Below are 19833 nucleotides of genomic sequence, written 5' to 3'. Positions count from 1 at the left end.
TATGGTGTACAACAACACAAGTCATCCAGACTTCCTACATTTTGTACTAACACTAATTAATGCATATAAGTCATGTACAGCTGTTGGCAAGGATTGAACAATTCATATCAATAACTCACAAATAGGCATAGGAACATAAGCCCCCTACCCCCATATTTTTACCCCAAAATTGTAGTTTAAAAGAAAAGCAGATTGAAAAATATATTGTGTACACTGAATTTTTACATTTTAGCTAGTGGGTCTTGCAATGGAAATGTCACCTCGTTTGGTGAATGTTTGAGTATCCATTCAATACATGTATAAAGAAGCTATGTAGTTGACAAGACTAGACCTCTGACTGTGACCTTGACCTTTGAGAGAGGAACCTGGGGTTTGCACATGACACTTCGTCTCATTGAGTTATACATTCATGCCAAATATAACAAGATTCCTCGAGGCATGTCAAAGCAATTGGCCGGACAAGATGTGACAAGACTTTTGACATCCAACTTGAGCTAGGAACCTGAGGTTTGTGCACGACACTCCGTCTCTCTGAGGTTAACACTTATGCCAAGATTGTTCCATACAAGATTGTTCTATGCATGTCAAAGTTATGATCCGGACAAACAAATCTGGACGGACGCACGCACATAAACCAAACAGCCATTTGGAGGACTGTCTTCGCTTCTGCAGGCGGGCTTGACAAAAAATTAGTTACAGTATTTAACCTCTAAGTAACACCATGACCTTTGATGTAGGAGACTGGATCGTGCTTACTATAAGTCATCTTGCTATGGTAAATGCTTTTGCCAAGATAATTGAATATCTGTTCATTCATAAACAAGTTTTAGACTGGACAACTGAAGTAAAGTAAAATCTTTGACCAGTGTGTGTGTCCATCTTTGAGCTTTGGGTTTTGCACATAACACATCCTTTTTTGGAGAAAATCTGTGCCAAGTTAATTGCACCACAAGATATTTGGCTGGGCAAGATTTGGCAGACACAATTGACTGGCTGCAAAACACATATGGTAACACTAAATGCAACAGGTTATTTATTGCAGTGGCAGGAAAAAAAGATAGATGGAAAGGTTCTTTTAGGTTTAAAATAAATCAACAGCTAAGGTCATATGGCTACTGTACAGGTTTCACTGGTTTAGAAAATCCAGTGTTCCCATTGGAGCATCACACAACTGCTTTCGTAATGACAAGGGGAAGGGCTTCCGCTAATGAAAAAAAAAATCAACACAAAGGGAAGCTCAAAATCATAGCAGTCATTCGCTTCAGCATGTAAGTCCGCAACATGGCACTTGGCCTAAAAAACCTCTGGCAATGAAATCAAAAGAAAACAACAAGATTTCATACAGTTATAATTTTTATTTTGTCCTCCATCTTTTCTGGTTTCATATAACATGTAACATAATGGTTGTGTCTGTATAATGATCAGATGATAATGATATATATATATATATAACAGTGTAATATATCTGTAATACAATGATCCAAGGGTGATGTTATGGTTTTGTAAAATCTAATATATATATATGGATATTTTGATGTACTAGGTTTTTGAAAATAAAAACCTGGTAAAAGTTCATAAAAGTTGCTATATTACATTTTGTCAGACAGAAATAAAACAATGTTTTTTTCCAGTTTAAGGTTGTGGACCCCTAAGACACATAGCAATTTTTTGTGTTATTTCATACTCCTGCTTGACAACTTGGCATTCTTCGGACGTAAATACAGCTCAAAGCGAATATAGCTTTCCATAAAACGAGAGAATGCCAAAATCACAAACAGAGAATCCCTAGTTAGCCAGCTGTCATTACACCTCAACTACCTTAACATTACACCTCCACTACCTTAACAACAAAAAGAAAACTAAGCATTTTTTAACAAGACTTCAGCAGAATTTACCTAACACTACAACTTCATATACAGCAAGATTTTAAGGTAGCTTACAACATACGTTAGATTAATGGCAGGTTTTGAACTTTATCTTAAAACAAGATGAAAAGAAGATTTATGAAGTGAAAATAAAAATTTCACTTTAAAACTAGTTTGAATTAAAAGTAATTAAATTTAGGATTTACAAAAATAAATTTTTAAAAACTTCCATTCTGGAAGAAATAAAGACATAAAATATTCATAAATACATTTCAATCCTGGTTGAAATTAAAATAACAAATTCATACTAACTTTAAAGATAAGTTGAGTATTTAAAGGTAACATTGGTTTGTTTATGGATATCATAACTGGTTTGTATAAAATTTATCTAAAAAATTTTACATGTACTGTTTTATCAACCTTTTCTGTAACAAGGATTTTCCTTTATTTCTCTATAAATACATGTATAACTTATTAAAATATAAGATAATACCATTCAAATTATATATCATTCTAAAGAACTCTGTGTTGAGTGGCAAAAGGATCTTTAACAGTTTTGAATTTTTGTCCAAAGAAACCATGTTTTTTTGTAAAATTTGAATTTTGCCCACAAAAAAGTTCTAAAATTTGAATCTGGACTTTAATTGTTGATAGATTGTCATAAAACTTTCAGGATACCTCAGTTAGCATAAAAGCAACATTTCTGTGTAAAACATTCTTTTAAAAATAAGTTCAGTTTCTTTTTAAAATAAGTCTTCAGTTTTTTTCATTGACCAGGTTGAATACAGATACAAAAACTGCCTTGGGAAACCTTTGAATGTCGCAATTTATTACCATCCCTGTCACAGAATTGGTAGATCCTACAGTAGGTTCAGTACAGGTTCAATACTATAAAATATGAGGTTGTGAGACTGAGATTTCCTTCTTGTAGAAGGCTAGGAGCTATCTTATTTTCTAAAGGAAATTTTCAATTTTTCTACATTTCATTGGTGGTGCTTTTAACCTTTACATTTTCAGACAGTGAAATTCATATAACAGAATTTCAGCAAGAATCCAAGGAACCAAAATTCAGACATTGACATGTTAACCCAATTTTCATATCTAAAAAAACGCATGCAAATTTGCATGTAACAAGAAGCTGTATTTAATACAGGGTGCATTCAAATAGTTGCTCATTACTATATAATGGGATTTCCTCTGCTTACACATACACAAACAGATATCTTGAAATCAGAAATGACATGAAATGATCAGCACTACACTGATAGTTAAATGAGACATGGGAGGTTAGATATTTTTGAGGACGCCTTGTATTAACAGAAAATAAACAGTATGACTCTAAAAGATTTAAATAGCAAAGATGTATTACATCTAAAATATAGGTAACAAAGAAAATACATATAAGATGGCCTGCACCGAATATCTATAAGTATCAATTCATATATACATCATATATTTACATGATAATAAAAATTTCAATCTTATAAAAACAGGAATGCATGCACATTAAATGATGATACCGGTATATCCCAGAGACGGACATTTCTGTATCTCTAGGCCTACTTGAAGTTTCTACTTTACAAATAAAGTGTAGATTTCAATATCCATTTAAACTCGGAGTGCAACATAAAATGTTAATATTCTACATAGAAAAATAACCAAAGAAGTGTAGAACAGGTACCGTAAAAGGCCACCCTGCTTCTATTATAGTCAGAACCATTTAGTCAAATATTTTGGATGGGCCATTCTTGAGGTATGGACTTTTCTAATTTTTTCAGACAGAAAATTTTAGGATGGAAAGATGAACTGGCATAAAAGACTACAAAACTGGGAAATCACACGTGATGTAAAAGATTATTTATAAAGAGAGACTGGGCAATTGCTTATCAAATGTGAGAAAAAGTAAGCTGCTGTCTAAAAGGTAGGTAGATCTTACCTCAAATTGTGGGAATGGGTATTTATATGAGGTCATGCTCACTTTAGGTAAAACAATCTCATTTATCTGTTGATAAATCTGGGGTGCAAGCTTATTAAGGCATAGGGGATAATTAGAATATTTACAGTATTGAAAAAAATAAGTTAATACACAAGCAGGTTTGTTTATAACCAAAATGTGATGCATGTAAAACTGTTCTGCCTTTTGTTTATATTATATAGGGATGCTTTAAATGTTTTAACCACGGTTAAAAATATACTACTAATGTTAAGATTGGAAATAAAACTAGTGATCTTTCGAGGCAGGCGGTCTCTTTGCACAGATAGTCTTTTAGCAAAGGTTTGACTGTAAATCCCTAAAAATATTCTTTAAAACAAGGAGGTGCAAAAATATTACGACTAGTAAAAAGATCAACAGGTGAAATGAAAGATAAAATTGCAATATATGCTGACTAAGAATGATGTATATTAAATACTTGTTCTTAATAAATAAACTTCTTCCATATAAGAAAAACATATGATAAACTAAATATAACATTAACACTATATAAATGAATGTAGAAAAAAAATGTATGTATAACGAAATAATATAACTATACGTATTTTTTTATGTTAACGAGAGCTTGAAGAACACGAAATGCTCCCCACACCCCATGTGATCTTAGACCAAAGCATTCTCTAGTTATTTGGCAAAAAAAGTTTTTACTGTTCTGGGTCACAGTTACATTGACCTTTGACCCACTGATCTCAAAATCAATAGTCATCAGCTTGTCATGACCAACCTCCCAATTAGTTTCTAGATCCTAGGCCCAAGTGTTCTCAAGTTATCGTCCAGAAAAGGTTTAACTGTTACGGGTCACTGTGACCTTGAACTTTGACCTACTGATCTCAAAATCGATAGGGGTTACTTGCTGGTCCTGATCAACCTCCCTATTAAGTTTTGTGATACTAGGTCTAAGCCTTCTCAAGTTACCGGACGGAAACAGTTCAACTGTTCCGGGTCACTGTGACCTTGACCTTTGACCTACTGATCTCAAAATCAATAGGGGTCATCTCCTGGTCAAGACCAACCTCCCTCTCAACTTTGATAATCCTAGGTCCAAGCGTTCTCAAGTTATCTTCCTGAAACTGTTTAACTGTTCCGCATCACTGTGTCCTTGACCTTTGACCTACTGATTTCAAAAGCTATAGGGTTCATCTGCTGGTCATGACCAACCTCCCTATCAACTTTCATAATCCTAGGCCCAAGCCTTGGGTTATCATCGGGAAATTGATCGGTTTATGGACTGACAGACCTACAGACAGACCGACTGACGTCTGCAAAACAATATACCCCTCCTTCCTCAAAGGGGGGCACAGTAATACATGTACACTTAAATCTGCCTTAGCAGTCACCTTTATTACATTGACTTAATGTTCAACTTTCAACTTGTCTTTAGCAGCCATCTGCCTTAAGCAGCCAGACTAGGTCTCATTTGGTTTAATACTAAATACAGATTGACCATAATATATATTTTCTTTTTATTATATTGTAAATAAGAATAAGTTTTTTACAGATGTTCATAAGAATAACTCGAGTACCATGAAATTGTTTGATATTCATGAGGGATGAATTGTTGTGAATTTTGTGTTTATGTCAATGCACTAAATTAAATCACAAAGAACATAAAATATCCCCGCTTATTTTATCTGTAAAATTTGAAATTCACTTCTTGAAGCTTTAGTCCTAAGGAAATAGCTGTTTTAACTAAAATTTAGAAATAAATGACAACGAAATTAAAAGTCTGCATACTGTATTATTTGACTAGATTCAACGTAACGGGACAACAGTTGATTATTCCATTTTTTAAATATCTTTCTATATATTTAAATGTTGATTGTTTCAAACAAAGAGCGAAGAGAAAATACTGAAAAATGGGATTATCCCTAAAGAAACATTCTAACTGTAGATCGCACAGTTAAATAAAACAAACTGTCACTAAATGCACCCAGGTCACAGGTTGATTGACAGCTCTCAAATTAAACAGGAACACATTATAAACTGTTCCATCAAAAAAGAACATTTACGTTAAAGAAAATATTTATCTTTATCTTGCATCCAATAAATTTTCTTTAGAAGGATGTCACATGTTGATCTAATATATATTCCATAAAAATTTATAATATTGGTAACTGTTGGATATGGATTTTCAATTCATACAACATAGATGCCACATCTCTGGTTTAGTCAACTTTAATCAAATCATTACTGAGGTACATGGCAGTCAGCAAGATAAAATCGTTGCACATTTCATAGGTGACAAAATCCTGGAAATAAACTTGATTAAATCCATATAAGAAGAGAGCCAGTCATCAATTAACTGTAAATAATAGTACACATGTACGGTGAATCGCCACCATTTCGAGCACCTAGGTTTGCTCAAGTAATATATGTAGTCCTCAGTTCTTTTTCTAATTTCCCACACCACTGTGGTGGGAGACATATTGATTTACTCCTGTCTGTTCGTTCGTCCATGTCCTGTCACAAATCTTGTCCGCACTCTAAGTCGAACATTTCTCATGCGATCTTCACCAAACTTAATCAAAATGTGTTTGCCAATAAGTCCTCGGCCAAGTTCCATAACTAGCCGAATCGACCCAGGCACTTCAGAATTATGGCCCTTTAATTACTGATCAGAACCACTCATCCAAGTCCACTTTGAATCACTAAACCAAAACTTACTAAACCACTCATCCAAGTCCATTTTGAATCATTAAACCAAAACTTATTGAACTAAGTGGCCCTTTGAATTATTGAACCAAAACTTACTCCTAAAGTGTACTTTTTTACTATTCAGATTATTAGGGAGTTGTGGGAGACCTGCCCTTTTCTCAAAAGCAGCTGTAGTACTTCCTTTGTTTATACTACTCAAAAGTCCGGATGATTTGAGCATTTTGATCATACCCTTGCAATTGTGAGAGAGAGGAGTTTTACTGTACAGGATTTTGAGATAACTAAGGTAAGGGTTCCAAAACTGTATAAAAATCATAACGAAAATATATCTTAAACATTTTTTCTCAATGCCTTATTCAAGGTGCCTTTTTTAACCCGATGGTGCACAAAAATGTATCCCTTTTTATTTCAATATTATTGAATAAATAAATTTATATCTCTACTGAACTGAACTATTATCATTAAATATAAGTATGTATTCTTTTCTTAAACATGTTAAATATAGCGAAACATAACACAATTTGTATTCTTGCTGTCACATTAAAAATACTTTGGTGCAGAATGGGATATACATGTAGATTAAAATGACCTTGGACTTCAGTTATGATTTTATATGCTCTTAAGTATTTTTAACTGATTGTTTATATTAGAAATATCCATCAAAAATTATGTATTTTATTTAAATATATCTGTAAAATTTAACTGTAACAGAACAAAGAGTTTACATGTACACAATGAAATGATAATATACAAAGTAATGAATCTTCAAGGTGCTTCTACAATTTCAATTAATTAATTTCTATCCATTAATTAATTAATTAATTAAATTAGACAATTAAAACATTTACAGAACAATTAGTGGTCTGAAGCCAGCAGACGAAAGATTTTCATACAACAAAGTATACAAAGTCTATAACTAGATAACAGTAAAAATTTAGGCTACTAATTTCACTTTTACAGCATATAAGACCTTGTAATAAACAATTTTACAGCATATAAGTCCTGGTATCAAACAACTTTACAGCATATAAGTCCTGGTATCAAACAACTTTACAGCATAAAAGTCACTACTGAACAACTTTATAGCATAAAAGTCCTTATATCAAACAACTTTACAGCATATAGGTCCTTGTATCAAACAACTTTACAGCATTAAAGTCCTTGTATAAAACAACTTTACAGCATAAAAGTCACTGTACTGAACAACTTTACAGCATACAAGTCCTTGTATCAAACAACTTTACAGTATAAAAGTCACTGTACTGAACAACTTTACAGCATACAAGTCCTTATATCAAACAACTTTACAGCATAAAAGTCACTGTACTGAACAACTGTACAGCATAAAAGAAACTGTACTGAACAAGTGTACAGCAAATAAGTCCTTGTATCGAACAACTTTACAGCATATAAGTCCTTGTATCGAACAACTTTACAGCATATAAGTCCTTGTATCGAACAACTTTACAGCATATAAGTCCTTGTATTGAACAACTTTACAGCAAATAAGTCCTTGTATCGAACAACTTTACAGCATATAAGTCCTTGTATCAAACAACTTTACAGCATATAAGTCCTTGTATCAAATAACTTTATAGCATATAAGTCATTGTATCGATCAACTTTACAGCATCAAAGTCCTTGTGTCAAATAAATATTTACACACCAACCATTCTATATTCTTTTAACAAACAGAATAAGTAATTGATAAGAAAAAAGTGAAATATGGTTTGAAAAGCAGTTATATAGGAACTTTTTTAGTTTATAAATAAATGGTTTTGAAAATATATAGGAGTCAAATGACCAACAAATTGGTCAAATTTTCCATTCTGACTTTTTGACTGTAAGAGTTAGATGTTCATTCAGGTTAAAACACAAATTTTACAAATTATGAGCATAGGGACTGACTAAATCAGATACTGCACTTAATTAAATCATGGATATTGCAAACAATTAAAGACACAGCATAAGATTTTGTTTAATTTTTTTTTTTTGTAATTTAAAAACTGATAAGCTTTCATGGTGGCTTAGATAGCTATGACTCACAAAAAGCTAGATATAAAAGAGATTAACTTCTTACCAATATGTTGCTGCAAAATCATTATCATCTGTAGGGAAATAACGTTTGTGGTTTTCATAATTAAGTCAATCCATAAAATTAAATTCCAACAATTAAATAAATGTACATTGATTTAATCTTCAAAAGATGAATCCATGAATTTATATCCCTATAAAATAGTTGTTTTGGACAAAACCACAGAATTTCATGCCCACAAAGTTAAATGGTTTTACAATATTTAGAATAATCATAGTTACCAGTCAAGTTTCCTCATGTACTGACCTAACTAGCTGTCTATTAAACGCTTTTCACCATATATTATATTACAAACATTTTGAGCAGAGCAGGTTTCATAAATGTATAATTTTTAAAAGAATAACTGTTTAAAATACTAATTTCAGAGTATCAGTTATGCTAAGAATATCACTTTTGATTACAAGAGTATCAATTAACAGGAATATCAATTTTTGTGTTGAATATCACTTTTTTATGGTGTTATCAATGGTTTGTGTTGGACGATTGTGAGAACAGAGTGGTTGAGATTTCAATTTAATTAAGTACATGTAGCTCCACATGTGCACATTTTTCTTTAAAAAGCAGGTTTTTACAAGATGATAGCTTAAAAATTATATCCCAGTGTAGGTGTATCCACAAATAAATCAATATGTTCACTACAATTGTAAAAACTTATCCAGTCAACAGTTTTTTTGTTGTTTTTTTTTTTTTTTGCAACTTCCACTGACAAAAAATTTGATTTTCCCAAAACTCTAAATTTCAAAAATATTTTTCAAATCACTAATGAAAACCTCTAATAATTAAAATATTCATTAAGTCTGACTAAAAGTAAAGTAAGAAATTTGCTTTCAAGAATATATTTAAAATACAACTTTTCAAAACTTAAAAACATAATTAAAGAGCCTATATAACACAGTTTTGGAAGCCAGTCTAAAACTCTTGCATCTGATTGGCTGTAGCTAAGTACAGTCTAAAACTCTTAAATCTGATTGGCTGTAGCTAAGCACAGTCTAAAACTCTTACATCTGATTGGCTGTAGCTAAGCACAGTCTAAAACTCTTGCATCTGATTGGCTGTAGCTAAGCACAGTCTAAAAATTGACCAATGACAACATTTCATTCTTAGACTGGTCTCCAGACCATTTTATATTCTGCTTCTACGGTTATAGAGCCAAGTTTTGTAACCAGTCTCAAAATTTCAGAACCTGATTGGTTGTTTCAAAGTACAATCTTTAAATCAACCAATGAAAATGCTGCATTGTGAGACTGGTTGCGTAACAGTTTTTTTTTAAAAACAATTAAAATCTTGATAAGGAATTTCAACATATGTTATAAAATTTGCTGTAAAAATTAACAATGAAATATATTGTATGAACAATGTATGCTTCAACACTAGTTTTCTTTGATGATTTTCAGCATTTCATACAGCACAACTGGTTTTGTTCACAAAAATATGTATAAAACAGGTATATGGTATGACTATATGTAAATGACTAGCAATGAAAATGGTACTATTTATAAAATGGAATGATGGAATGTTAAATTCAACTGGCAAAATATAGAATAAATTTTCATAAAGTGGTAAATATGTTTTGTTCAATATAGATCTAACAGATCTTTTACAATTTTATTTGGTATAAGAGAAGAAGTTTCTGTTAGGTACATATACACAAATAAACTGTCTTGCAAACCAACATTCTGATGAAAAACCATAGAGAGATTGTGATCTGGTACTTGTACAAATATGTGTAACTGTTAGATTTCCTACTTTCATAAGCCTCTTAGGTGTCGAAATTCAAAACATTTAAATTTATACTCAAATTAGTTCAAAAATATATTTGTAAAACCTAAATCAAAAGTTTTCAATGAAATAAATGACCACAACTTGTGATCTCATACTCATAAAGCACCATTTCAAAAATAGTTTCAATTTTTCTAAATTCTTTTTTTCAGTGGGTTACTATGGCAACGATGTATTTCTAATAACAGGTCAATATTTGCGAGTGATCACTGATTAGACAGTTTTACAGTTAAATATATATACAAGTTTTTTTAAAATATGTATCAAGTACACTCTGGTAAAAAGTACTGAATATATTCCGAGCAAAGCAATAATAATCAGATATATGGTTAACCTATTTGTAACATCAGAATATGTGTAACACAGTAACAGTTAACTGGCATATAAGCTAACACCAACTGTCAAACTAGTACACACACAAACTGTTTATTCAGAATGATGGTGAAATTGATATACTTCTTTTCTATGCAAAAGGTCTTCATCTTATATTATCGCAATAAAGTCATAAAACTGCCTTAATACTTGGTGCTTGGTGCTTGTAAGTCAGGTATATATATAATTTCTACATCATTTCACAAAGCTTCACAGTTGAACCAGAAAGAGTACAAAAATATGAGACGAACCACATCCTTAAAATGTTTTTTCTGAACACAAACTGGTTTAAATTGTTACCCGCTATTTCTGTTCATGTATAAAGATGACTCAAGTACTACCAAGGTTACAGAACACTAAATTCACTAAGAGATCTTCAACTGAGTATATTCTCCTTCATGAATTTCTATGGTAACTTCAACAATAAGGTTTAAAATTTTGCCGGTGAGTTCTGACAAAAGTCACTTGGTTATTTCGTACCATCTTGTTTGTTCTCTTTCACATCTAAACTTTTACTTTGAATATCTGGAGCATGAATTTCGAACCAAATGGTTAACAATTCTCCTTAACTCCTTGAAGACCGTATATCACTTTATCTTGACTTCAGAAACAGCTCTTATTTTTGACAGTGGAGGAGGAATCTTAGTGTCAGTCCAGCCAATACCTCAGGCACAGATAGGCTCCTGGGTAGAACCAATGGCCTTCCACGAAACCATCTGGATGGCTTCCTCACTCAAAGCCAACGTAATGGGGGAAAAGTGATCTGACCTTAATCTGATTACAGATCTTCGGTTACACCTGTCATGGCTGTTTTATATAGACAGTCTATATCACTTTCTGGTGGGTTTCTGGACTTTTGCTGTTAACTATGATCATTTTTTGATTTTCAGAATGTGTCTACATTTTATACTACCAAACTCCCAGTTGATTTCTTTATATCATAAAATATCAAGTAAAAAAAATAACGATAAGCCTTGTGCATCACATATCATTTCCTTGTCTGATGGTAATTCATATCCATTCTTGTGCATGATGTCCATTCCATGTAATTTCTTTTGACAGAATAGTGAACCAGTCATGTGATATCCATTCTGACTACTGATGGTTATAAATAAAGAAACAGTCACAGATATCCAGTTTTCATCTGCTGCAAAAGAAATCAAGAACCAGTCAAGATACTTTGAGCTTGGAATTGACTGTGACCAGTTCAGAAATCCTGATCTTGTTTGATCATAACCATTCTATTCTATATATAAATTTACATAAAGAACCAGTCACTGGATTCTTCATCTGCTGCAGGCAAAAAAATACAAAACCAGTCCAGAAATTTTGAGCTTGGCATCAGCAATGACCAGTCTAGACTTTTGAGTCTCGTTGTATGTGCAATGCTTCCATCTGTTCCAGAATAAGAGAGATGGTATTCTTGCGAATGTTACCAATCTGAGACTTCAATATGGTAGTTTGATCCATGTTAGATTTCAGCATTAATTTTAATCTCTCATTCTCTTCTTTCAGCCGATCACGCGCCTGAAAAAAAACGGAGATGTTTATTATTCATTGGTAATTTTTTCAAATACTTTATTAAGTCATTATTGACTGCTGACCTAATGATGTCAATAGTACATCTACTGTCGACTGCCAAAACTGAACTATGTACTCTGAAGGTTAAAGGTAAACTTTTCTCAGTTTCTTATCATGCACCCATTTGGAGCCTAAAGTTCATGTGACCTTGATGTCTGACCTACCATAAGGGTCACCTTCATGACCACAGGCAATCATAATTGACATCAAGCAAATGTAAAATCTTACATTTTCATGAGGTTAAAATTTATCCTTTTTAAAATTTATAAAAGAGTAAGTTTGCAAGGTAGAATAGTTGTGAATAAGTCCAACTTGTGGAATATATATATACTAAGACATAACTATAACAAAAATAGCATTTTCACATCTACTTATTTTTGCAATTACAGTCAGCAAATATAGTAGGGCAAAAATAAATCCCTCGCAATCATCTCCAATTTTACAATATTGATAAAAAGCATTTGTCTATTTAATGAAACTGTTTAGGTTAGACATATGAAACTTATATATAACTATTTTGCCTAACAAATAATGAATGTGCCTTACTTTTTTATCAGTGAACAAGAGCCATGTCAGACATGGCTAATCCCCCCACTGGGCATATCATAATTGAAGGATGTGGTCCGCATCAGGGGTTTTAAGATGTGGAAGAAAGAATAAGTCAGTAGTGAGGTGGTTTACTGCTAAATTTTATTAATTTTCATGAAGAGTATAACTATGATGTTTTCCTATATGGCTACTGTAAAAAGAAGGAATGGAAAGCTAACAGGGAACAAGAGTGCCAGAATGTCACAATATATGCCCGTCAAAGCAAATTTCTTTACTCTAGCAGCTGTATTTGCAAATGGAATGTTAATTTTGTGGTTGTTTAGTAATCATTGTAAGTCTTTTGTTTTTTAAAGTCCACAAAAAATCTCCTTACTAGGTAGAGATACCTTATATATAATAAAATTAATAAAGGGAACTGCGCATGACACTTCGTCTCATGATGGTGTATAATTGTGCCAAGTTACATCAAAATCCCTCCATGCATGAAGAAGAAATGCTTCGGACAAAGTCATTCTTGTATCTGACCTTTGGCCTCTAAGTGTGACCTTGACCTTAGGCCTAGTGACCTGGATCTTGCGCATGACACTCCGTCTCGTGGTGGTAAACATTTGTGCCAAGTTATATCAAAATCCCTCAATGCATGAAGAAGAAATGCTCTGGACAAGGTTTTTATTCTTGTATCCTTTGACCTCTAAGTGTGACCTTGACCTTAGACCTAGGGACCTAGTTCTTGTGTATGACACTCCGCATCGTGGTGGTAAACATTTGTGCCAAGATATATCAAAATCCCTCCATGCATGAAGAAGATATGCTCCGGACAAATTTCTTTAAGAAAATATGATAAAGGGGAATAACTCAAAAATTAGGCAAGGTAGAGTTATTGTTCTTGCACACTGCACTTCCTCCCAATGTGTTCTATCAGTGTATGAAGTTTGAAGAAAATCCCTCCAGTACTTTTGGGGTTATGCTCCGGACAAAATGTTTTAAGAAAATATGATAAAGGGGAATAACTCAAAAAATAGGCAAGATAGAGTTATTGTTCTTGCACACTGCACTTCCTCCCAATGTGTTCTATCAGTGTATGAAGTTTGAAGAAAATCCCTCCAGTACTTTTGGAGTTATGCTCCGGACAAATTTTTTTAAGAAAATAAGATAAAGGGGAATAACTCAAAAAATAGGCAAGGTAGAGTTATTGTTCTTGCACACTGCACTTCCTCCCAATGTGTTCTATCAGTGTATGAAGTTTGAAGAAAATCCCTCAAGTACTTTTGGAGTTATGCTCCGGACAAATATCGTTGCGGACGCACGGACGGACGGACGGACGCACGACGGAGAGCATTTCTAATATCCCCTTCACCTTTGGTGGGGGGATAAATAAAATATAGGCAAAAAAGATTTAACTATTTTCATCTGAATTCCTGCCTACATTTTATGCATTAATTTAACTAGAACTATCACTAAGGATGATTAATACCCTAGGATGCTTCTTTCATTTGATAAAACCCCACTAGGAACAAACTTTTTTTCATTAAATTTCTTTTTTCTAGTAATTAACTTTTTTTCAAGACTTATTATTGATTCATTGTACAAAGGCAGAATTTTTTCATTTCTTGCTGTTTAAAGAAAATTAAATTTTACCACTGATGCAGAAGGGTGCAGGGTTAGACATCTTTGAAAATACTGAGATACATGCAGTAAAAGTTCTTTATTTTGCCCTTACTCTTTAGTTTACACATTGTGGAAGAAATGTAGGTAGGTTTTTAACTTCTGCCCCATGATTATTTTTGAATGTAGAGAGCAAAATTTAAAACAGTCGGCCATAAGTTTTCAGTGTTTGAGCTAAATTTCTGTTGAATTAAATCCTTTTACTTGAGGCTCCCCAGAAAAATGTTATTAACAGTTTTATTATGTGTTTTATAATTGTTAACCAATACTCTGAGGTTTCTTTTATCAAAATTATTCGTATAACGAATTCTCTGTGATCTTTTTGTACAGTGGTTATCACTTTGAAATCTTTCAAATTATACAATATTTTTTAAAAAAATGACATGGTAAAAGTTGTTTAAAAAAATGCAAAACAGTGCAAAACAATGATAACTTTAAGACTGTATCAAGTTAATGCAATTTTTTAAACATTGCTATTACAGGTCCACTACCTTAACTATCTAAGTACAGAATGGGAAAATAAACCCACTACCCTGCCCTGACCTGCAAACAAAACACACTAATTCACTGAAATGACATGTAACATTGGCAACAGAAAACACAGACTTTACTGTAGCATACTGATAGGTTATTAGATATGTGTCAATAACTACGCACCAGTTCTGCAGCTGAAATATTGCCTGACTTAAGGAGCACAATATTATCCCTTAAAAAAAGAATGAGTGCATAGTTCTCGATACAAATCTAATAACCTTTTTATTACATACGCATCCAATCATTATATAAATTTATTCTTCAGCCTGAATAAAACTGAAAATATTGTTGTTAAAGAACATCTAAAAATCACAAATGATGTCACGCACCCAATATGAAATTGAAAGTCAATACTGTAAATCACTGACGTTTCAGGTTATGTTACAACTTAAAGCCCTGCTCCCGTCCTACCTTTTAACCTTGAATTGTAACTGAAAAAACATGAAAATCCTGACTATGAACAGTAACGCCTGTCAAAATAGAGTCTATTTTATATATAGTTCTATATGAAATACCTGTGGTTTTGCGTGCTACAGTGTTGCACGTGGCCGTTAACTGTTACCTATTGTAATCATGGGTTGCAAACACACAAAGAATTTGAATAGCAGTGGAGCAGGGCTTTAACTGAGTATTATGTAACAGTAAAAGTTATTTCATGCTTTTCAGCAGTACATGTGGCTCACTGTAATATAACAATCATAATTATGCTAGTAAGAACAATGTTTTGACTGAGTTTTATGCCCAAGATAAACAAATACATGATTTATGACATTGCATCATCAAAATAAACTTCATTTAAGACTGGATCTGTGTATTTTATTTCTTACAAGAACATACAAGAATATGCTCATGCAAAAGATAAAATGAGCCGCACCATGAGAAAACCAACATAATGGGTTTGCGACCAGCATGGATCCAGACCAGCCTGCACATCCGCGCAGTCTGGTCAGGATCCATGCTGTTCGCTTTTAAAGCCTACTGGAATTGGAGAAACTGTTAGCGAACAGCATGGATCCTGGCCAGGCTGTGGGGATGCGCAGGCTGTTCTGGATCCATGCTGGTCACAAACCCATTATGTTGGTTTTCTCATGGCGTGGCTCAAATTGTGAAAGATATCTATATTTCATGAACAATAAATTTTCTCAGATAAACATTGTGAGGCAATGACATCTTGTGCAATGCCATGACATCTTGCGTGATGCACACAAGCAAAATGGCTAAAACTCAGTTAAAAACAACTGAAAAGACACAAGATAAAAAAATGGTTTATTTTATAAATAAGATCAAAATATCTGTCACTAATGGACACCAACTATTTTATTTTTACTAACGCCAATACCATTCATGAAAATAATTCATTTATTTATTTATTTGAGTTTTACGGCACACCAACACGGTATAGGTTATATGGCGCCAAACAGGACCACAAATTTTGGTTTCACATCTCATTTACATCGAAATCATGAAAATAACCCACAATAAAAGATATTTTGATCTTACACTGAAACAAACATAATTCCTCTATATATTCATTAGTGAACAAACTACAAAATCATGAAAAATAAAGTCCTTAACATTTACCCTGCTAAATTTCTAAAATGGACTGGTTCATCAATGAATCTGGGCAGAGCAATTTATTATTTGAAGGGGTGTTCAATGAAAATTTCCTGACTGAATAGTGAGGCTGATCTTGGTTTCCAAAGGTCACAAATGTGATAGCAGGCTAAAGGTTAAAACTATTCGTCAAGTTGCTATAATCCATTTGAAATCAAGTTTTTCTTACTGATACAACCCAGAAACAACAGCAGCTATTTCAGAAAGTTTGGCAGGGACTGATACCATTTTCAGTAAACTACTGAACTACATTCAATGGTGGTTTCTGTGACTGCTTGGGTTGTGTCAGTAAAAAAACATAATTTGAAATTAAGAGTAAAGTTACCAGCACACTATTTACTAAACTGGATTGTTAGCTGTTTCAAAATACCTTAAAAGTCTAAAATCTTCAAAGACGATGTTAATGAATATTGTCAACTCAGCATAAACTATTGTAATTGTACATAAAGAAAGACTTAGGTACAACAGTGTCCTGCTGAGTAACAACAACGAATGACACATATCTGGATGATCCTTTAACAATAAATTGACAATATGCTATATCTGTAGAACTCTGATTATTATTTGAAAAGTCAATAATGCATTATATTACAGATGGCTAAAGTGAAGAATGTGACTCAAATTTCTTCCAATTCACTAAACTAGCCCCGCCACAAACCTTTCCCCACTTCTGCTCTACCTTGCACGCAAAGCTGAAAATCTGATTTTTCTTCCATTTTATGTGAAAAAAAAAACCATTCTTTTTTTTTTTATAACAAAAGATACCAAAAACAAGAGGGCCATGAAGGCCCTGTATCGCTCACCTGACCTATTGACCTGTAGATCATCAAGATTAACATTCTGACCAAGTTTCATTAAGATATGGTCATAAATGTTGCCTCTAAAGTGTTAAGCTTTTCCTTTGACTTGACCCCGTGACCTAATTTTTGACCTGACATGACCCAGATTCGAACCTGACCTAAAGATCATAAAGTTTAACATTCTGACAAAGTTTCATGAAGATAAATTATAAATATGGCCTCTAGAGTGTTAACAATATTTTCCTTTGATTTGACCTAATGATCTAGTTTTTGACCCACCTGACCAAGATTTGAACACGACCTATAGATCATCAAGATTAACATTCTGACCAAGTTTCATGAAGATATGGTCATAAATGTTGCCTCTAAAGTGTTAACTAGCTTTTCCTTTGATTGACCCCGTGACCTAGTTTTTGACCTGACATGACCCGGATTCGAAACTTGACCTAACGATCATCAAATTTAACATTTTGACTAAGTTTCATGAAGATACAGTCATAAATGTGGCCTCTAGAGTGTTAACAAGCTTTTCCTTTGATTTGACCTAGTGACCTAGTTTTTAACTCCATCTGACCCAGATTTAAACTTGACCTATAGATCATCAAGATTAACATTTTGACCAAGTTTCATTAAGATATGGTCATTAATGTGGCCTCTACAGTGTAAACTAGCTTTTCCTTTGATTTGACCCGGTGACCTAGTTTTTGATTCTACATGACCCAGATTCAAATTGGAACTTGAGATCATCACGATTAACATTCTGACCAAGTTTCATGAAGATACAGTCATAAATGTGGCCTCTACAGTGTTAACAAGCTTTTCATTTGATTTGACCTGGTGGCCTAGTTTTTGTCCCCAGATGACCCAATATCAAATTCGTCCAAGATTTTATTAGGGGTAACATTCTGACCAAGTTTCATTAAGATTGGGCCAAAAATGTGACCTCTAGTGTGTTAACAAGCTTTTCCATTTGATTTGACCTGGTGACCTAGTTTTTGACCCAGATGACCCAATATCGAATTCGTCCAAGATTTTATTGAGGGTAACATTCTGACCAAGTTTCATTAAGATTGGGCCAAAATTGTGACCTCTAGAGTGTTAACAAGCTTTTCCTTTGATTTGACCTGGTGACCTAGTTTTTGACCCCAGATGACCCAATATCGAACTTATACAAGATTTTACTGAGGGTAACATTCTGACCAACTTTCATTAAGATTGGGCCAAAATTGTGGCCTCTAGAGTGTTAACAGTCAAATTGTTGACGACGGACGGACGGACGACGACTAACACAGGGCGATCACAAAATCTCACCTTTGAGCACTTCGTGCTCAGGTGAGCTAAAAAATCAGAAAATAAATTTGTATTCCTTGCTGTGTTTTATGCTTTTTTTTCAAAATTTCAGTTCTGTAATGGTGGTCAGTTTGAACAACCAGCCCAGGATTCCATACTTAGTAGTAATTTGTTCTCTGGAAGTAACTGATAATTTTCCCATTTGAAACAGCCATTACAGACAAATGACTGAAGTTGTTAAACTGTTACCGAGAACATTAAGTTTTGTCTCACCGGTATACTTTGACTCAGTGTTGTTATATTTTCTGGTCCTGTGGGATCATGGAGTGCAGTGGTTTTTACTATGATAGAATTCTGCTTAAGCCCATGCTAGAGAGCATGTGGGGTGTTGCAGATTTCATTACCTCTCATGAACAGACTTAATCAAACCTAGTCTGCTATTCTGTTGCTTGGTTGCATTCTATGCTTCCCAAGGATCTTCAACAGATTTTATTGAGTGCTCTACTCAGCTTACTAGTTAGATCAACTAGAGCTGTCCATAAGACAGCCAAGCTCGACTATTCGAAATATTGTCCCAGAAGCAGGAAAATATTACCCAAAAAGGTTAAATATCAAAAGAGTTTTAAGTTCAAAAGGGGGCATAATTTGACCAAAATGCGTATCAGTTATGGGACTTGCTGCTATCAACTAGTTTTATAACCCCGAAGGCACATTTGAAGCTTCAATTCAATATCTGCATTAGCTTTGGAGATAGAAACTCGCATGTAAAACTTTAACCAGAATTTTCAAAGTCCAAAAGGGGGCATAATTTGCCCAAAATACATGCCAGAGTTATGTGACTTGACCCAGTGAGGTTGGTAATTGATCTAGAAAAAGAAAAAATAAGTTTCAAATCTATATGCCTTTTAGTAATTGCTGTATGTACTTGCACGCAAAACTTTAACCAGGATTTTCTAAGTCCAAAAAGGGGAATAATTTGCTCAAAATACATGTAAGAGTTATGGGACTTGATCCAGTGAGGTTAGTAATTGATCTAGAAAA

General features: G+C 33.4%; 1 protein-coding gene across 1 annotated transcript in view; it reads right to left on the bottom strand.

The window, feature by feature from the left end:
- Positions 1 to 10417: 10417 nt before the first annotated feature.
- Positions 10418 to 19833, bottom strand: part of LOC123536847 (ras guanyl-releasing protein 3-like) — a 101609-nt gene continuing 92193 nt past the window's right edge. Inside the window, exon 17 of the mRNA XM_053548410.1 lies at positions 10418 to 12286. Coding sequence (XP_053404385.1) covers positions 12116 to 12286 — 171 coding nt within the window. The 3' untranslated portion in view covers positions 10418 to 12115. The remainder of the gene's footprint in view (positions 12287 to 19833) is intronic.

The sequence above is a fragment of the Mercenaria mercenaria genome, chromosome 1 (genome assembly GCF_021730395.1).
Source record: "Mercenaria mercenaria strain notata chromosome 1, MADL_Memer_1, whole genome shotgun sequence".
In the NCBI taxonomy this organism is placed as follows: domain Eukaryota; kingdom Metazoa; phylum Mollusca; class Bivalvia; order Venerida; family Veneridae; genus Mercenaria; species Mercenaria mercenaria.
This window is presented reverse-complemented; position numbering and strand designations above follow the sequence as displayed.